The sequence below is a fragment of the Amblyomma mixtum genome, chromosome 2 (assembly GCF_055824585.1).
Source record: "Amblyomma mixtum isolate Tamu chromosome 2, ASM5582458v1, whole genome shotgun sequence".
Taxonomy (NCBI): Eukaryota; Metazoa; Arthropoda; class Arachnida; order Ixodida; family Ixodidae; genus Amblyomma; species Amblyomma mixtum.
The window spans coordinates 312,981,242-312,996,167 of record NC_143013.1 but is presented as its reverse complement, the minus strand read 5'-3'; the positions used below and the strand labels follow the sequence as shown (position 1 = coordinate 312,996,167).

The window sequence follows — 14,926 nt, the reverse complement described above, 5'->3', positions numbered from 1 at the left end:
GCCGTACTTCTGTATGAGAAAGAGGAATTCGAAGCCCGAATAAATCGCGCGCAATTCAGGAGCAGATGGAAAAACAGGAGCTGCTGCGAAGCAAAGCGCCGGGATGGCTGTAGAGCACTGCGCTACCACGCAATCCTCCTTCGAGCCGACAAGAGATAAACAAAACAAAAAAGAGAGAAACCTGTACTGAGCTCAGAACTCCCTACTCCTTATAAAAAGAAAGCGAAGAGAGAAAGACCAAATCGGAGCTTCAAAGTGGAAGCTACTGACAGAGGTGCACCGAATGCCGAGGCGAGGGAGACAGTCCCTCGCCACAGAAACAGATGCAGCGGGAAAAAACTGAGGGAATGCGGCTGAAAGTCGGCGCGCGCGTTATTCCCGCGCGTCGTGATATTTCGATTCGCTCCCGACAGAAGGTTCCCCCCCCCCCCCCCCCCCCCTCTCTTTGCGTCCCAGCCTCCCCGACTGCAGCGCGCCAGCAAATCGTGCGTTCACCTCGTGTTGCGTGCGCTCCGTCGAGGAGACTCCCATATGCGCCCTCTCGGCTCCCATGTTTCCGCCGCTTTGCGTTTTAAGAGCGTCTCTCTTCTGCAGCCCCACGCCTCCGTCGCCGTGAGCGTGCATCTCTATTTCGGTGGTACGCGATGCTAAATTTCCCTTTCCTCCTTCACCAGCGTGTTATAACCTCGTTCTGCATTTCCGCATGCCTCGCAGCTTCATACGAGGTGGCATCTTATACGGAGGGGCATCCTGCTTTCAGTGCGCAGCGGGGCGGTAGGTAAAATAAAAACAGAAATATTAGGTCAAGGCGGGGGGCGAGCTCGCGCAGCATGCGTTTTTTTTAGAAGCAATGTGCATGAACACAGCAATAAAGTTTATGGTTTATGGGGGTTTAACGTCCCAAAGCAACTCAGGCTATGAGGGGCGCCGTAGTGAAGGGCTCCAGATAATTTCGACCACCTGGGGTTCTTCAACGTGCACTGACATCGCACAGTACACGTGCCTCTATAATTTCTAATCCTGTTTTCCGCTAATCGTGTCCCCGGTATCGTCTAGGCCTTCTCGGGTATGTTTCTGAACATATAAACAATTGCTAACCTACAAAAGTGAGAGAGGGACCATAGCTAATAGATAGAAGAGAAAGCAAAGCGAAAATACAGCGAAAAGAGTATGTGCGCATGCAGGTTGACCGGATTTCGAAACCTGTCGACTTTCGGTATTGCACGAGCCCTCTAGTCGCTTACTACGCCGTTTATCGATGGGGCTAAGACCCCCAAGCTCTTTGCTTCACAGATAGTTTGGGCCTCAACCATACTGCTCTATCGTACGTCTAACGCTCAAGCGATATTAGGCGTCATGGGGATTTTCATTGCCTCTCTCACATGCGCACTTGTTGTTTATCAAAATGTCCGTCATCTGAGTGAAGTGCCCATAAACACTCAAGCACACACACACCTCATCCATAGGCAGCTTGAATTCCCAAGTGGGAGTGTGCCGTTGGGATCCTTCCTATTCAAGCACACCTTGTGCGCACCGCAAGCAAGTTCGCAGTTGTCTTTTCTGTTAAAATTGATTGGTTATTAGATAGAGAGGCAAAACGTCTGTGCATTGTTCCTAGGGTCTAGGGAGTCTTCTTCAGTGGAATCCCTAGTACAGGACTCCTGAGGCGGCTCCGACAGTTTGGACCCGTTCGACTAGTGAAAGCTGATCTCCAAACTGCCAGCTGGGCAACGCTACCTCCCACTGCTCCGGCGTATCACTGTGTATGACTGAGACTGCAGGGTTGTGTTGGCATCTCCATGTGGTGTGGTATAGTGTGGCTGTCTCTCCGCACTATGGGCATGCGGGATTGTATGTGGTGGGGCGTATTTTATTTAGAATAAGTAAGCATGGATATGTGTTTGAGTTATCTCCAAATTACAGTTTGCTCTTTAGTCAGTTAACTTTGAGGTGGGGATAGACCCTCCTTAATTCCGTAAGGTGGTCTAGTATGTCGCCGTACGTCTGGGTAACTGGCTGGTGAACACTTCAATTTCGTCGCATGGGAAGAGAGGAAGGTGGGAGTGAAAGAGGAGGAAGGGGTGCTGCAGTGAATGGCTCCGGAATAATTTCAACCCCTTGATGATCTGGAAATCGTATATCACGCCGGTGCCTCTTGCGGTTCGCCTCTATTGAAATGCACCTTCGAGCGGATAGCTTTGGATGACAGAAAGCCGTTTCGTGTACTGTAAAACACTTAGCGCGAACAGTTCAGATGTGTAAAACCGCACACTCTTTTAGGTTTCTACGTTTAGACACGCATGGACAATGCGAAGAATCACGCTTAATGAACGTTAAGCGACTGTTTTGGTTTACGGGACTTTAACGTCCCAAAGCGACTCAGGCTATGAGGGACGCCGTAGTGAAGGGCTCCGGAAATTTCGACCACTTGGGGTTCTTTCACGTGCACTGACATCGCACAGTACACGGGCCTCTAGGATTTCGCTTCCATTGAAAACTACTGAGCCACCACGGTGGCCGTTAAGCAACTGATTAGACAGCAATATTATGTCATAAACTCTAGCCACAAGTTTTTCACCACGCTAAAAAGAAAAGAGAGTTCACCTGTAACTGCCCTTCAAATTGTTCATAAATCACTAGGTATGACACGTAGCGAGCCCGGGCATTAAATGGACATGAAGGACGCACAGAAGTTGGCCTGCATCGCCAAGGTACCGCGTTCTAATCACAGACAAAGCACTCTAATCGAAAATGGTGGAGTTATAAGCTTGGAAGGACCGAAATATCAAATACACGCGTCGCCATCGCTGACCGGTTCAGCAAGTAAAACTCGTGCTTCAACACCAATTTTCAACTCGGATCTCCGAGGCTACGCTACACCGCCATTCAGTTAAAGAAACGCTGGAGACTCGTCTTTTTTGTCAAGGATGTCATGAGTTTGAGTAGGCAGCTGGGAATGTTTTTAACTACAATTTTCTTGGCCCTAAACAAGTATTTTGCTGCCGGACAGATGCTGACGTAATCAGGAGGAGCCTGAACATAAATTCTTAGCGAATACAATAATTGGAGAAAGTAGCCCTCAGTATCCCTTAAAGCCACCGGTGCGTCTCAGCGTACCTGCTGTAAAGCAAAATCGCGTTGAATCAATTTTTCTTGTGTTATCTTTCTTAATTGTGAAGTTATAAAAATTCTCTAGCTTCATTTTTTTTCGCACTTCTGAATGTGTGCCGAATTAAGCGCTTTTGAAAACTCGTATTCTCAAGAATACAGGGGCATAAATCAGCCCTCTCCCTGGTGTGTGCTATGTGTAAAACATCAGTAAAGATGTGAGCAGTAAAGATGTGTAAAGCAGTAAAGGAGATGTGTGTAGAGCAGTAAAGGTGTGAGCAGTAAAGATGTGTTGCAGCTGTTGCTGCAACACATTTTTACTGCTCAGCATACTACGATTCTATTGTCTTGAATATATATTGAGAGACAACGCTGCTAAGTAAAATAAAAAAAAACGCAGTAAAGGAAGTCACGATGCCCAAATACAGTGAGCAGTACACGTCGGCTACATTAAAAATGAGTCAGCTGGCGTATGGAAGCTGGTGCAAGTGCAGTTGCTCTTCTGCAAGGGTCGAGTTTGGTGCCGTTTTAGACGAGAGCTCACGTGGTCATTCCAGCGTGGTGAAAAGTGCGGAGCTAGTGTGACGCAAAAGCCAAGCGATAACAAAAAAAGGACAAGGAAAAAGAACCCCGTGCAGTTCGTTGAATCCGATAACGCATTATTTATGCGAGTCTGCATTCTCTTCGGCTCGACCGAAGCTCGTAACGGGAAAATTGAAAAACACCGGCTTTCGTTTCAGCCCTGTTCTTTCGGTATTCTCTCCCCCCCCCCCCCCCCCCCCCCCCCCCCCCCCCCCCCTCCTTGACTCTCCTTTCTCCTTTTTCTCGCTTTGCACCCAACCGTTTAATCCGAGCCATACCGCCCTTCATGTTTCAGCGAAAAACATATCGGATGGCCTTCGGCCGTATATTTCGCAAATTCCAGCGTATTGTATGTCCTCCGACTCCAGTTTCCGGATTGAGAGGCTCAGCACGCTTCGGGTCCTTCCCGCGTGCTGCAAGCTGAAAAAAAAAAAAAAGATAAAGGAGAAGAAGAATTGTCCTTTGCGCCTGTTTGTTATGAAGCAAAGCGCAAGGAAAACTGAACAGGTCTTCGAGTCAGATCGAAAAGAGCGCGGAATATGATTCCAATTGTCTTCTACGAGAAGCGTTTTCTGGATGTCGTGTGCGGAGCGGTTTCTCGGAGCTGAAATTATAACTTCTGGAACTGGGACCGACGAAGAGAACGACTCAAAGGTCAGGAACAGTTCATTTTCAATCAGCTCTACCTCACGCTGGTAAAGGACATGAGTGGAGGCCGTTGTAAACGATTCCAGCACTAACTGTGATCTTTTTACCCTTGATGAATGGCAGTCAACCAAGCATTCAAACGTGGGAACGAAGAAAGAGACGTGTAATCTATCGTCGTCATAGAATGCCGGGCAAAGCGGTGGATATCATTGTCATCGCCAGCCCAGATCAGTTATGTCTTCCGGAGGGCAAAGGTCTCTTCCATCAGTCTCTATTCAGCCCTCTCTTTTGCTGGCTGCGGCCACCTTATTCCCGGAAACTTTCTAATCTAGCCTGTTCGCCTGACTCACTCTCTGCCACCCCTTCCTATGTTTGCCTTCTCTTGGAGCCCGCTGTGTACTAAAGGAACCGTCGGTTATCTCCTCTTCGTACTACTGTGCCCTGCTCATGCTCATTTCTTCTGCGATGGATTTGCGGGCAGATAAAGTAAGCTTGATCGCGCGTGTGATGAAAGTGGAAAAGCTGTTTGTCGCAAGGTGACTTCCACGGTGTCTCTCCAGACACGTTCACTATTAGAAAGCAAGATGGAGAGGGGAGAGGAAAGGAGGAAAAGTGAAAATGAAGCTCTATTCATATCCAGAACGCGTAGACATACAGAAACGGCGGGCCGCCGGTTTCTGCGGGGCTGGTCACCACACAGGGGAGGCGTCTGAGGGAGGGCGACACCAAAGTAGCGCGCGGCCTCCGCAGAGAAGAGTCGGAGATCTAAACTCGTAGCTTTGGCTCAGCCTCAAGGATCCGATTTTCGGGGAACACCCGAAACGGGCCGAGCTGTTGAGCTCAGCATTCTCTCGTGCCTTTGAAGGTGAAAACATTTATTGTCTCATAAGTCCTGATGCCACGAGCTACTCCTCTGCTGGCATTAATCAGCGCTTTGAACCAAACGAAACCACAGGGATTAAAGCAACTTCATTCATGATAATCGAGAAGGGGGAAGAGCAGAAAACATTAAAAAAAAATTATTGTGGACGTTTTGCAATGCTTACTGGAAGCGGGACCGTCGCAGTATTTCGTAGACGAAATCTGCAGCTTTAACCTGGTAAGAGCGAAAAAAAACTGCGCGAAGACGACGGGACAAAAGAAAGGCACGAATACACACATACAAAGCGCAGCGCTTTGTATGTGTGTATTCGTGCCTTTCTTTTGTCCCGTCGTCTTCGCGCAGTTTTGTTTCGCTCTTACCATGAACCGACTAGCCCAACATCATGTCTTACTTTAACCTGGCGATCCAAGCGAGCTTGAGCTACATGGGCTTCGAGGTGGAAACTCTCATAAAACAGGGGCAGGAAAGCGTTATACCTAGATGCTACTTCCTAGAAAAGCTTTGAATTTTCGTTTTGCTTAGTCCATCCACATGAAAAACAGAAGAAATAGTTGTCACTAGAGTTGTCACTTGCCATGTGTCGCTGGTGCAGGAGCCCATCATGGCGCGCGGGCAGCGGCTCCCAGTTTCACTCAGATCTCCAATTAAAAAGAACCCCTATGGGCGCAAAAACAAAACAAAAATTCACAGGCAGACTTAGTTAAATTATGCGGTGGGAATGCGATAGGCTTAGAAGCTGTTGATGCCTTTACCTGAATTGACGTCACGTCACTTCGCTCCAGCCAATGGACTAATTTTATGACTGACGACGCAGTTTGGATTGATGAGCCTTCTAATGCTGTGGCGTTAATATCCACCAGCACAGCGTTCCTTTGTTTTAGAAAGCATCGACGAGAAAGGAAAGAGGACAGTGAGCTACGCTTCGACCAGCACCGAACAGGAGCCACTCGTGTTTCGACCATCGGACAACACCCCGACGAGGTGGCGGAGCCGACACATGCCCCGCAAAGAGCGATAATAACGATCAAGTAACTGCTGCTGCAAGACAGCGACGTTTCAGATCTATGGGTCTCATATGTCTTGGTCGCCAACTTCTGCTGCGCGCTGCCCGCCGCCGCCAGCGAAGTGCGGCGCGCATTCCCGGCGAAGCTCTCCGAACTTGCTTGCTCAACAAAAGCTGACACCCGAGGAAAAACAAAAGCACAAACGAGACGAGCTGCACACCACTCGCGGAGGAACACAAAGCCGCCGAAAGGTAACGGGTGATGAGAATCAGACGGCGCAGAAGTGTGGACGAACAGCAAGAGAGTCTGAAAGAGAGATGGAGAGAAAATATAATCAAAACAAAGAGCAAGAATGGAAGAGAAAAAAAGAGGGGTGGTATTATGTCCAGAAGAAGAAGCAGTCGCGAGAAGGCTTGTTGGTGAGTCTCTCTGGGACAAGGGCAGCAGCAGACGATTATGTTCGCCATTTGTCTTTCGTCCAGCGGCGGCAGCAGCACTCGGCCAGGATCTAGCGCCGACATCAATCACGCCGCTACGGCGTCGTCTAGGGGGGTGCGATACGTGCTTTGGAAGCGGCTCGCAAATTTAATGGGCCCGGCGGACGCGAGAGGGCGTGTTGCGCGCGGCGTGATTTTCGGGAAACGGACACGCCGTGTCTACCTCCCTTTATCCTCCTTCGGGCGTTCGCCACGCCCTCTCTCCTGATTTCCATGAACGAGCGACAGGGTCCAAAAAGGGCACGCGGTCAGCGCGATGACGGCAGGGCGAAACAAAACAAAAGTTGAGCCGTTGTTTGCGTTATCGTTTTTTTTTTTTCTGCAGCGAGCGAGAACTGAGAGCGTCAGTGGATAGTTTAACGTGAGACCGGATCGCCATTCGTCCCACGGCTTCGCGATCGCGTTGCCGTTGAGAGTGGACTGCACTGTGCCTACTTGTGTATGCCAGTCGCGTTCTTATCCACCTTCGCTCGATGGCAGCTCCTGCCCCTGTGACACGCTTCGCGACACGCGCATATCTAGTGGGCTAGTTAGTGTACTTTCTGATCATCTGCAACAGGGATATTGTTGACAAAAGGTTATTGTCTTGCTGTCCTCATAAATAACGACAATATGAAAGAAACTCTCTGTCGAGGTGACTGCCGTGCCGAATCATGCATTTGCAAATAACAGTTCGTGTTTTGTAACAAGCTTTACAACAGCAGAAAACAGGTCAGCATGTCTTTATTGTGCAAAACGAAAAGAAAGAGCATGATGCGTTGTGAAAAAAAGCTGAAAAAAAGTGAGTGAGTGAGTGAGTGAGTGAGTGAGTGAGTGAGTGAGTGAGTGAGTGAGTGAGTGAGTGAGTGAGTGAGTGAGTGAGTGAGTGAGTGAGTGAGTGAGTGAGTGAGTGAGTGAGTGAGTGAGTGAGTGAGTGAGTGAGTGAGTGAGTGAGTGAGTGAGTGAGTGAGTGAGTGAGTGAGTGAGTGAGTGAGTTACTGTCAACGGTGTCGCCGCCCATACTGTGCAGCATATTCCGTACTCCAGTGCATAGTTTTAGCAGAGCTATAAGTGATGTAATTGAATGCTTCAGAATTAATAAGCAGTATGACGCTAAGGGTTTCTTAAAGACAAAAAGTGTGTTCATATGCTGAACAGGTTAGATTTTTCCAGTAATCATTTGAAAGATGGTTTTGTCTCAGATGCCAATAATTACGAACTATACTGCTCTTGCTGACCCAGAGGGAACCTAAAGAATCGTGAAGGAAGCTCGAGATTATGCAGCTCCTAAATATAGAAGTCACCAAGGTATTACGACCACCATATCAGCAAAATGAGTTTGTCCCAAACGTAATCTTTTAGTTAAGGTGGTTCTCTTGAAGAGTAGTAACCTCAATCATTCCTATGAGCATCTTTCTCAGCGCCTTGAACAATGGTCTCTTCCGACTGATATATTTCTTTGTATAAAAAATAAAAACACAGACCTCATCAATTATTCTTCTTATCGCAGTTCGCGGTTCCCCCCAGGCTTTATTGCGATCAGGAGTCGCGACTCTTTATTCTCTCCTCTTTGTTCGAGTAACAGAAAGGTGATAACGCCATTCCCCTTTTCTTTTTCATTTTACGAGTGCGTCTGTGTGTGCGCACGTGCACGCGCGCAACTGTGTTTTTTTATTTTCTGTCGAATTAAAAAAAAAGTAAAGCCTCTCCATTAATCTCTGTTCGTAGCACACAAAGCTGATTGCCAAAGCACTGCGGTCTTTTCCCGGTTTGGCTTCGCGCCAGTCGTCGTATCGTGGGAGCTAGGCAGCTCATTCCACCTTTCCGACGAAGATAACGCCTCGGTACCTCATTTGAATTACTCACGAAAGTTTCGTAATAACTGCGAATAAATTAATAGCATCGGATGCACAACGCTGGAAGAATCTGTCGTCAGGAGGGTTAATGTCGAATGTTAAGCTCACGCGTACTCCAGAATATTTCAGAGCTGCTCACAACGCTAACTCACGGTTCATTCGCGAGAAGAACAGGTGGACTGTTGAGGGCAACACACAGGGGCGTATGCAGTGAAATACAGCAACAACTAGAACTTGAAGAAAATTTATTGGCATTTGGAATGGTACAACAAATTCTAAACTGTAACAATAAAACAGTCCACAGTAGATTTGCAGTTTGTTAAATGCCAACTACTGAAATATTTCGCTGTGTGTAGCCTCACTGCGGTGGTTTCGTGGCAAAAGCTATGCTCGAGAAGCATCGCACGAGCCGTTACTACAGAAAGAGGATGCATCGACGCTCTGTAAAAATGTGCCCAAAATCAAGCATACGCAGCGATGAAACAAACCTAAACGTATTTTAGCGACTTCGTTCTCTGTTTGTTCATCTTGTTCCAGTCCTAAAAGCGGCGAGACCTTTTGATGCCAAAAACATTATAAAGTAAATGTTAAGGCAAACAATATGTTTCTCGTGAAATATATTGTAATTTATATCATGCGATGTCAGCTCTACAACATAGCCGCCTATATTCATAAATAAATCTAGCGACTAAGTCCCTCAGGAAAACCTCAATATTAACAAAAAAAAAAAAGAACTTTCAGCAGGACGCTTTGCCGCAAGCAATGGCAACAAAGACTAATATAGCGAGATTGGCACTTTTGTATGTCTGGTGGATGATCTTTTCATCTTCAACACATGTTAATCATTAACAAAAGCGGTCACTGCAGATCGGGCCTCTGCACAGCGAATTTGTTTACTTTAGCCAACACTACAAGCAACGGTGAGAGAAGCCTCCTGAATTGCTGAATTTGCACACAAAATGCGCATTGTTAAAAAGTGTACTGCTCTAACAAACGTAGACAACAAGAAAACGGAAGTGGACAGAACTTGTTGATAAAATGCGCGAGCAAGCATTCCAATAAAGAAGTAAAAAATGCAGATGCGGTTTGCAAGGCAAAGTACATACTGTCCTTGCCAAAAGTAACCAGCCAGCATGGTTTTTTTCTCACTTATACAGTGGAGCCGTAATGGCTTCCTTAGGTATCAAATGCTCCTTAAAAATGAGGACAGGTATTTTCCTTACCTTAAAAAAGTTTAGAGCTTGAGGGATGGCATATGTGCTCCACTATGCGAATGAGAAGCAAACCTTGTAGTCCGGTCACTTTTGGCCAACATGACACTTAAACCTTGAAGAACTCTGAGCTGTAAGACTTCGCCAAGATATTTCGCTGTGTGACACGAAGGAATTTTTTGCGATAATACTAGTCGCCAACGACGTAACAGAAGGACTGCCGTGCATCTATGCTGAGAGACAGCAGTAGGTAACTGTGCGATTGGGCAGTCCGAAGATGAAAAAAAAATGCGAGGTCTGTGGCTTTGAGGCTGCCAATAGCGTGGGTCAGGACGCGACCACTGTATCTGACGAGGAGGAAGTGTGTGTGTGTGTGTGTGAGGGGGGGGGGGTGCGGGAGGAGTTGCTTTTGCGTAAACAAGAATATACTTTGCACAAATGCAGGACTCTTATATAAAAGTATAACTTGTCGATGCGTAAACATGAAAAGTGACTATATTATTTTGTCTGGCACTCAACAAGCTATGTATGCTCTAAGTCACCATGGAGAGGGACATAATAAAACTTCGCACAATATTTAATTGAATAAATGCAGAAGATGGAGTTTATTGCTAAATAATCTTCAGTGCACAGCCATCAGGGACATAGCAAGTCGTTAACACAGGTGGCATCATTTGCACCACGCATGGCGACATGCCACATAACATGCGTTGTGGAAAGTTTTCAGAACTGTAAGAAAACTGACTGGGTGCTGGGACCTGTATTGCTCTTTTGAAGCCATAAATGCTGGCATTAAAAAAGGCGCCCGCCATTCAGCAACTTGATATGAAATCATTGCCTAAGAACGCACTACAAACACTTAAATGCAGACGTCGATTTTTGGTCGGCGCTATGAGCATACAGAGCAAATGATTAAATAGTAAAAAGGGGATATATCTCTAAGCTCTGCGTCGACAACTACTGCACTCACTATTCAAACCGAGTGCCGATAGACTCTAGATATGCCTCTAAGAACAAACAACAGTGAAAGACTTTATTTTGGAAGTTATTGCTATTGCAGTTTTACACGCGGGTGTTCGGAGAATTTTCCCCGATGCTAAGGTGTAGTGTATGTTTATGTACACGAAGAATTATCTACAACTTATCTCATCCTGCTGGCCAATGACTGATGACAATGTAGACACCATAGTGGAATGGTATTCTTTGTTTTTTGCAGCTTACACTCCTGCCCTGCAAATCAGAAGCAGCGGCTGACGAAGTGTTGATATTAAACATCATCTTACACTGTAACAACCAGCGCAACGTTTCCCTTCAATACCTGCCTCTCAGCTTTGTCCTGCTTTTAGCCGTGATGTTTCGGTGACTTGCAATCGAGCGCATGCAAGTACGTCCTCACTGCCTGAACTTTCACTATGAATTATGTTGCTCCTCGAACCGGTTCGCGCGCCTCTATTTCTACCGTCTATGCGCTTTGTTGTCGAAGACTTAGCAAAGCTGCTATAGCGCGACCCATCTGGTGATGTCCCGTCACCATGAGATGAATGTGGTTTATTACTCCGAATTCGGAAAGCTTGATCACATTTCCATGCTCTGATGCCACAGAGCCATTTGCCTGGGATTTACATCGCCATGTTAAACCTTGGTATTCCATTTGCGGCGTTGTTATTCCACTTGTGACTTAAGCTTCGTCTCCTTTCTTTAATGTTCCGAAACTAATCTCGCTCGTTCTGTCTTGAAAACTTAGCTTTCTGTCATTCTTGCGCTTGGAGGCACAACCTTTCAAGGTTAGTAGCAGCAGTGTATAATGTGCTTCTTCATGTTAAAGCATTCAGCAGCTGGGTTTTTCTTGTTATACCGCGGTGCTATGCGAACTGTCTGTTTTAGATTACATCCAATAACAAACTATAAAGTAGATAAACAAAGCGTAATCGCGGCGTTTTAAAGAGGTAGATGAGATAATATGAGTCACCGTGACGCCAACTGCTTCGGCCGCAGTTTCACATGAATGACACCTTGTGTCACTCCTCTGAGGAGCTGGAGGAGTACATTGCTGTGTTTATAACATCCGCCCATTCGTTCAAAGTTTTCGACTGATCTTCCGACCCCTGAATTTCCCTCAGTTATTGTAGGCTACGCTGTCAGAATTCCTTAGGCATAATCTAAACACCTGCAGCTCAGCCCTGCTATGGTCATAGCTTTCGCTGCACATATTGTCGCGGACATCAGTTCGCATCAGTCATCACCCACCGCAGGCATTTGCCACGCTTTCCCTCCTTCATAACAATCGCTCCTCTTTTTTTATTAGAGGAGTGCCAGCGCAAACGCCTTCGTCACCTTTAGCGATCTCACCATTCTACTCTTCGTAAGAAAGAGCAACACTTGAAACGAGATAAAAAGGATATAACGCCACATATTTCTTTTTTTTGGCTTCTTCGTGATGCAGAGAAATCAATTTTTGGCTCAATTAAAAACGTGCGTGAGGCGTCAAGCTTGTTTTTGCCGGAACGAAGCTGTAGTTACCTCTTCAACCGATGCGTCGATTGCAAAATTAGACACGGGCCTCCCATTAGGAAGCAGGCGCTGCTTTTCAATCCGCTTAACGTTGGATTATTATGCCGTTAGAAAGAACAATTGAACCGCAATATGCCCAATAAAATAACGTTGCATCAATCTTAGAGAGGCGCCACGTGATGGCATGTGGCGAAGCTGCCTAGGTTCATCAACGGCGATAGTTGCGCAGGTCTTGCAGTGTTGTACATGTCAGGATGCAAGCGTGTAGCTTGCCTTTCATTCGTTTTGTTTGTGCCACAACACTACGCACGTTTTCTGCCGACAGATCCTCGATCCACCGGGCGCGTTGTTCTCAATACTTTGTCGCTACACACCGGCCTGCACGCGCACCAGCCATCTTACGCGTCGGAGGTTCGCGGTCTCTGCTGCTCACATGTGAGTTTGTAATGACGAAGCGCTGGCTACGAATTGCTCCGCGTGTGCTAGTTTTGGCCCATCTGTCCGACAGGCACTTTAAAAATGCAGTCTTGCCACAGTGAAAATGGTCGTTGTACAAAGGTCCCTCTAGGGCCGGAAGGTTGGACCGCGAAAAAAGGAACCGGTGTAAAACTGTTCGGCAGAAGTTCTTTCGAAAGGTGCGGGCGGGGGCAGGCAGTGCATGAGGAGTTCACGTGGCGCGGTTGGCGTCGCCGAGGGCACGGTTGGGGACCATCTTCCAGACAACGAAGTAGCCCGCCTGAGCCAAGAGGGTGACCAGGTACTTGTCACTATGCAGAAACCGGACGCACATCACGGGCGAGGTGCTAATCTTCTGCTCCGTGAACCCCGCCTGCAAAAACATGACGTCACAGCCACTAACCAACAGTAGAAGCGACGTTTATCATTCATGTAAGAAATTTCATTATCACCGTAAACACAGTCAACATCACCATCATTAGGCCTACTAAGTTCACTGCAAGACAAAGGCCTCTCCAACTGCCCTCCAACTAATCGTGTCCTGTGTCAGCTACGGCCACCTTATCCCCACAAACTTCCTAATCTCATCCGTCCACCTGACTATCGCCCTCTGCTCAGTTCGTCTTCCCTTGGAATTCAGTCTGTTGCACATAATGAACATCGGCTATCTTGCCTTCCGATTACATGCTCTGTCCGTGCCCATTTCTTCTTGATTTCATCTATGCTGTCATTGAGTCGGGTTTGTCCCCTGACCTATTCTGCTCTCTTCTCGTCTCTTTAATGGTACACCCCTCATTTTCCTTTCATAGCTCGCTGCGCTGTCCTCATTTTAATTACAAGCATTTTCGTAAATTAAAAATATAATTGTTACGAACATTTGCTCCCGAAAAAGCACTGCAGGAGACGCTTTCCCGGGCTATGAGAGCTATACGCTAAATAAAACAGTATGGATAATACTCTTTGACCACAATGTCCTTGGGCTTATTCAACAGCAGGTGCGCAACTTAGGGGCGATCTGGAGATTAGTTTGAAAAACTTTTCTTTATAATTTAAGAAGTCGCCAAGGAGATTTGGCCGTGCACATTGTTAATAAGTTCAAGAAAGGCCGTCGCCCACTCCTCAAACCCCAGATTTTGTACTTGCGGGTGATACCTTCGTGTTGGTGCAGGGAAACCTAAAGATTCTCAGGAAACCCGACCGATCTCCGGCTGCCACGACGGCCTTGTTGTGAGAACGATGGCATGTCAGATTGACTACGTCCGACAAGTGTTCATTGTCCCAGATACCTGAAAAAGAAGGTGCGAAAACACTTTAACAGAAATCCATCGGAAGGTGACACTGGCCACAGTGGCTGTACTGAGCTTGTGCCCACGTGCACATTCCAAGAAATTCGCGCTATGGTTTCGTCACTCACAACCATCACTGAAGAATACCATTTATTATTACTTCAAGCAAACTCAAGAAGTACGGCTCTGGAGGCCAATGATTTCGGCACGCGCTCCGCGGCGCTGGTTTAGATACCAACTTCGCCGCGATTTCCTAATAATGTTCAATTGAGTTTGTCGAGAACTTTGTACAATGCATTTCACGCTTAAAGGGACACCAAAAGAAAATAGCAAAATAAGCACTATGAATAGAAAAAAAGTTGGAGGCTTATCAAGGTTAAGCCCAGTGGATGCGAAGCAGCCTTCGTTTTGCATTCTTATTATTAACGTCCTTAGCGTTTGGAGGCATCTTGACCGCATACACGCCCGGCGCAAAGACGCTGGCGCGGTTGCGGGCACAGAGACTGACGCGACGGCGGGCGCGCGCCGCTTCATCCCTGGCGTGACGTCACATATCACGTGATGCAGCGATGGTGGCGCCGCCGCCGCGTCGCTCGCGACGGCGCGAACCGAAGCGTGGAGGCCTCCGGCGCGATATGAGGCCCCATCTGCAGCCGGTGTGACGTCATCACGTGACGTCACATCATGTGATCTCACTTCAAGGTCAATGGTGGCCACCGCCGGGCGTCGCGCGAAGGCCCGAAACCTACGTTAATATGCTTCGCATAATATTTCTCCTAGACTCTCCCAACGTTCTGTCTAAGCGGAAACATGGCTTCGTTGCTGAGAAAATCACAAAGGAAATTTCCGAAACCCTATCGCATCCAAATCACACGCGAAACATGGCGAAAGTTATATCATTTTTA

General features: G+C 47.2%; 1 protein-coding gene across 4 annotated transcripts in view; it reads right to left on the bottom strand.

Annotated features, from left to right (window-relative positions):
- Positions 1 to 10,344: 10,344 nt before the first annotated feature.
- The window catches only part of LOC149365002 (echinoderm microtubule-associated protein-like CG42247), a 62,108-nt gene continuing 57,526 nt past the window's right edge, over positions 10,345 to 14,926 (bottom strand). For all 4 annotated transcript variants that reach the window (XM_089575063.1, XM_089575064.1, XM_089575065.1 and 1 more), the window contains 2 exons: positions 13,888 to 14,021; positions 10,345 to 13,108 (listed from right to left, as the gene is read on the bottom strand). In XM_089575063.1, the coding sequence (XP_089431189.1) occupies positions 12,947 to 13,108; positions 13,888 to 14,021 (296 nt within the window). In that variant the 3' untranslated portion in view covers positions 10,345 to 12,946. The remainder of the gene's footprint in view (positions 13,109 to 13,887; positions 14,022 to 14,926) is intronic.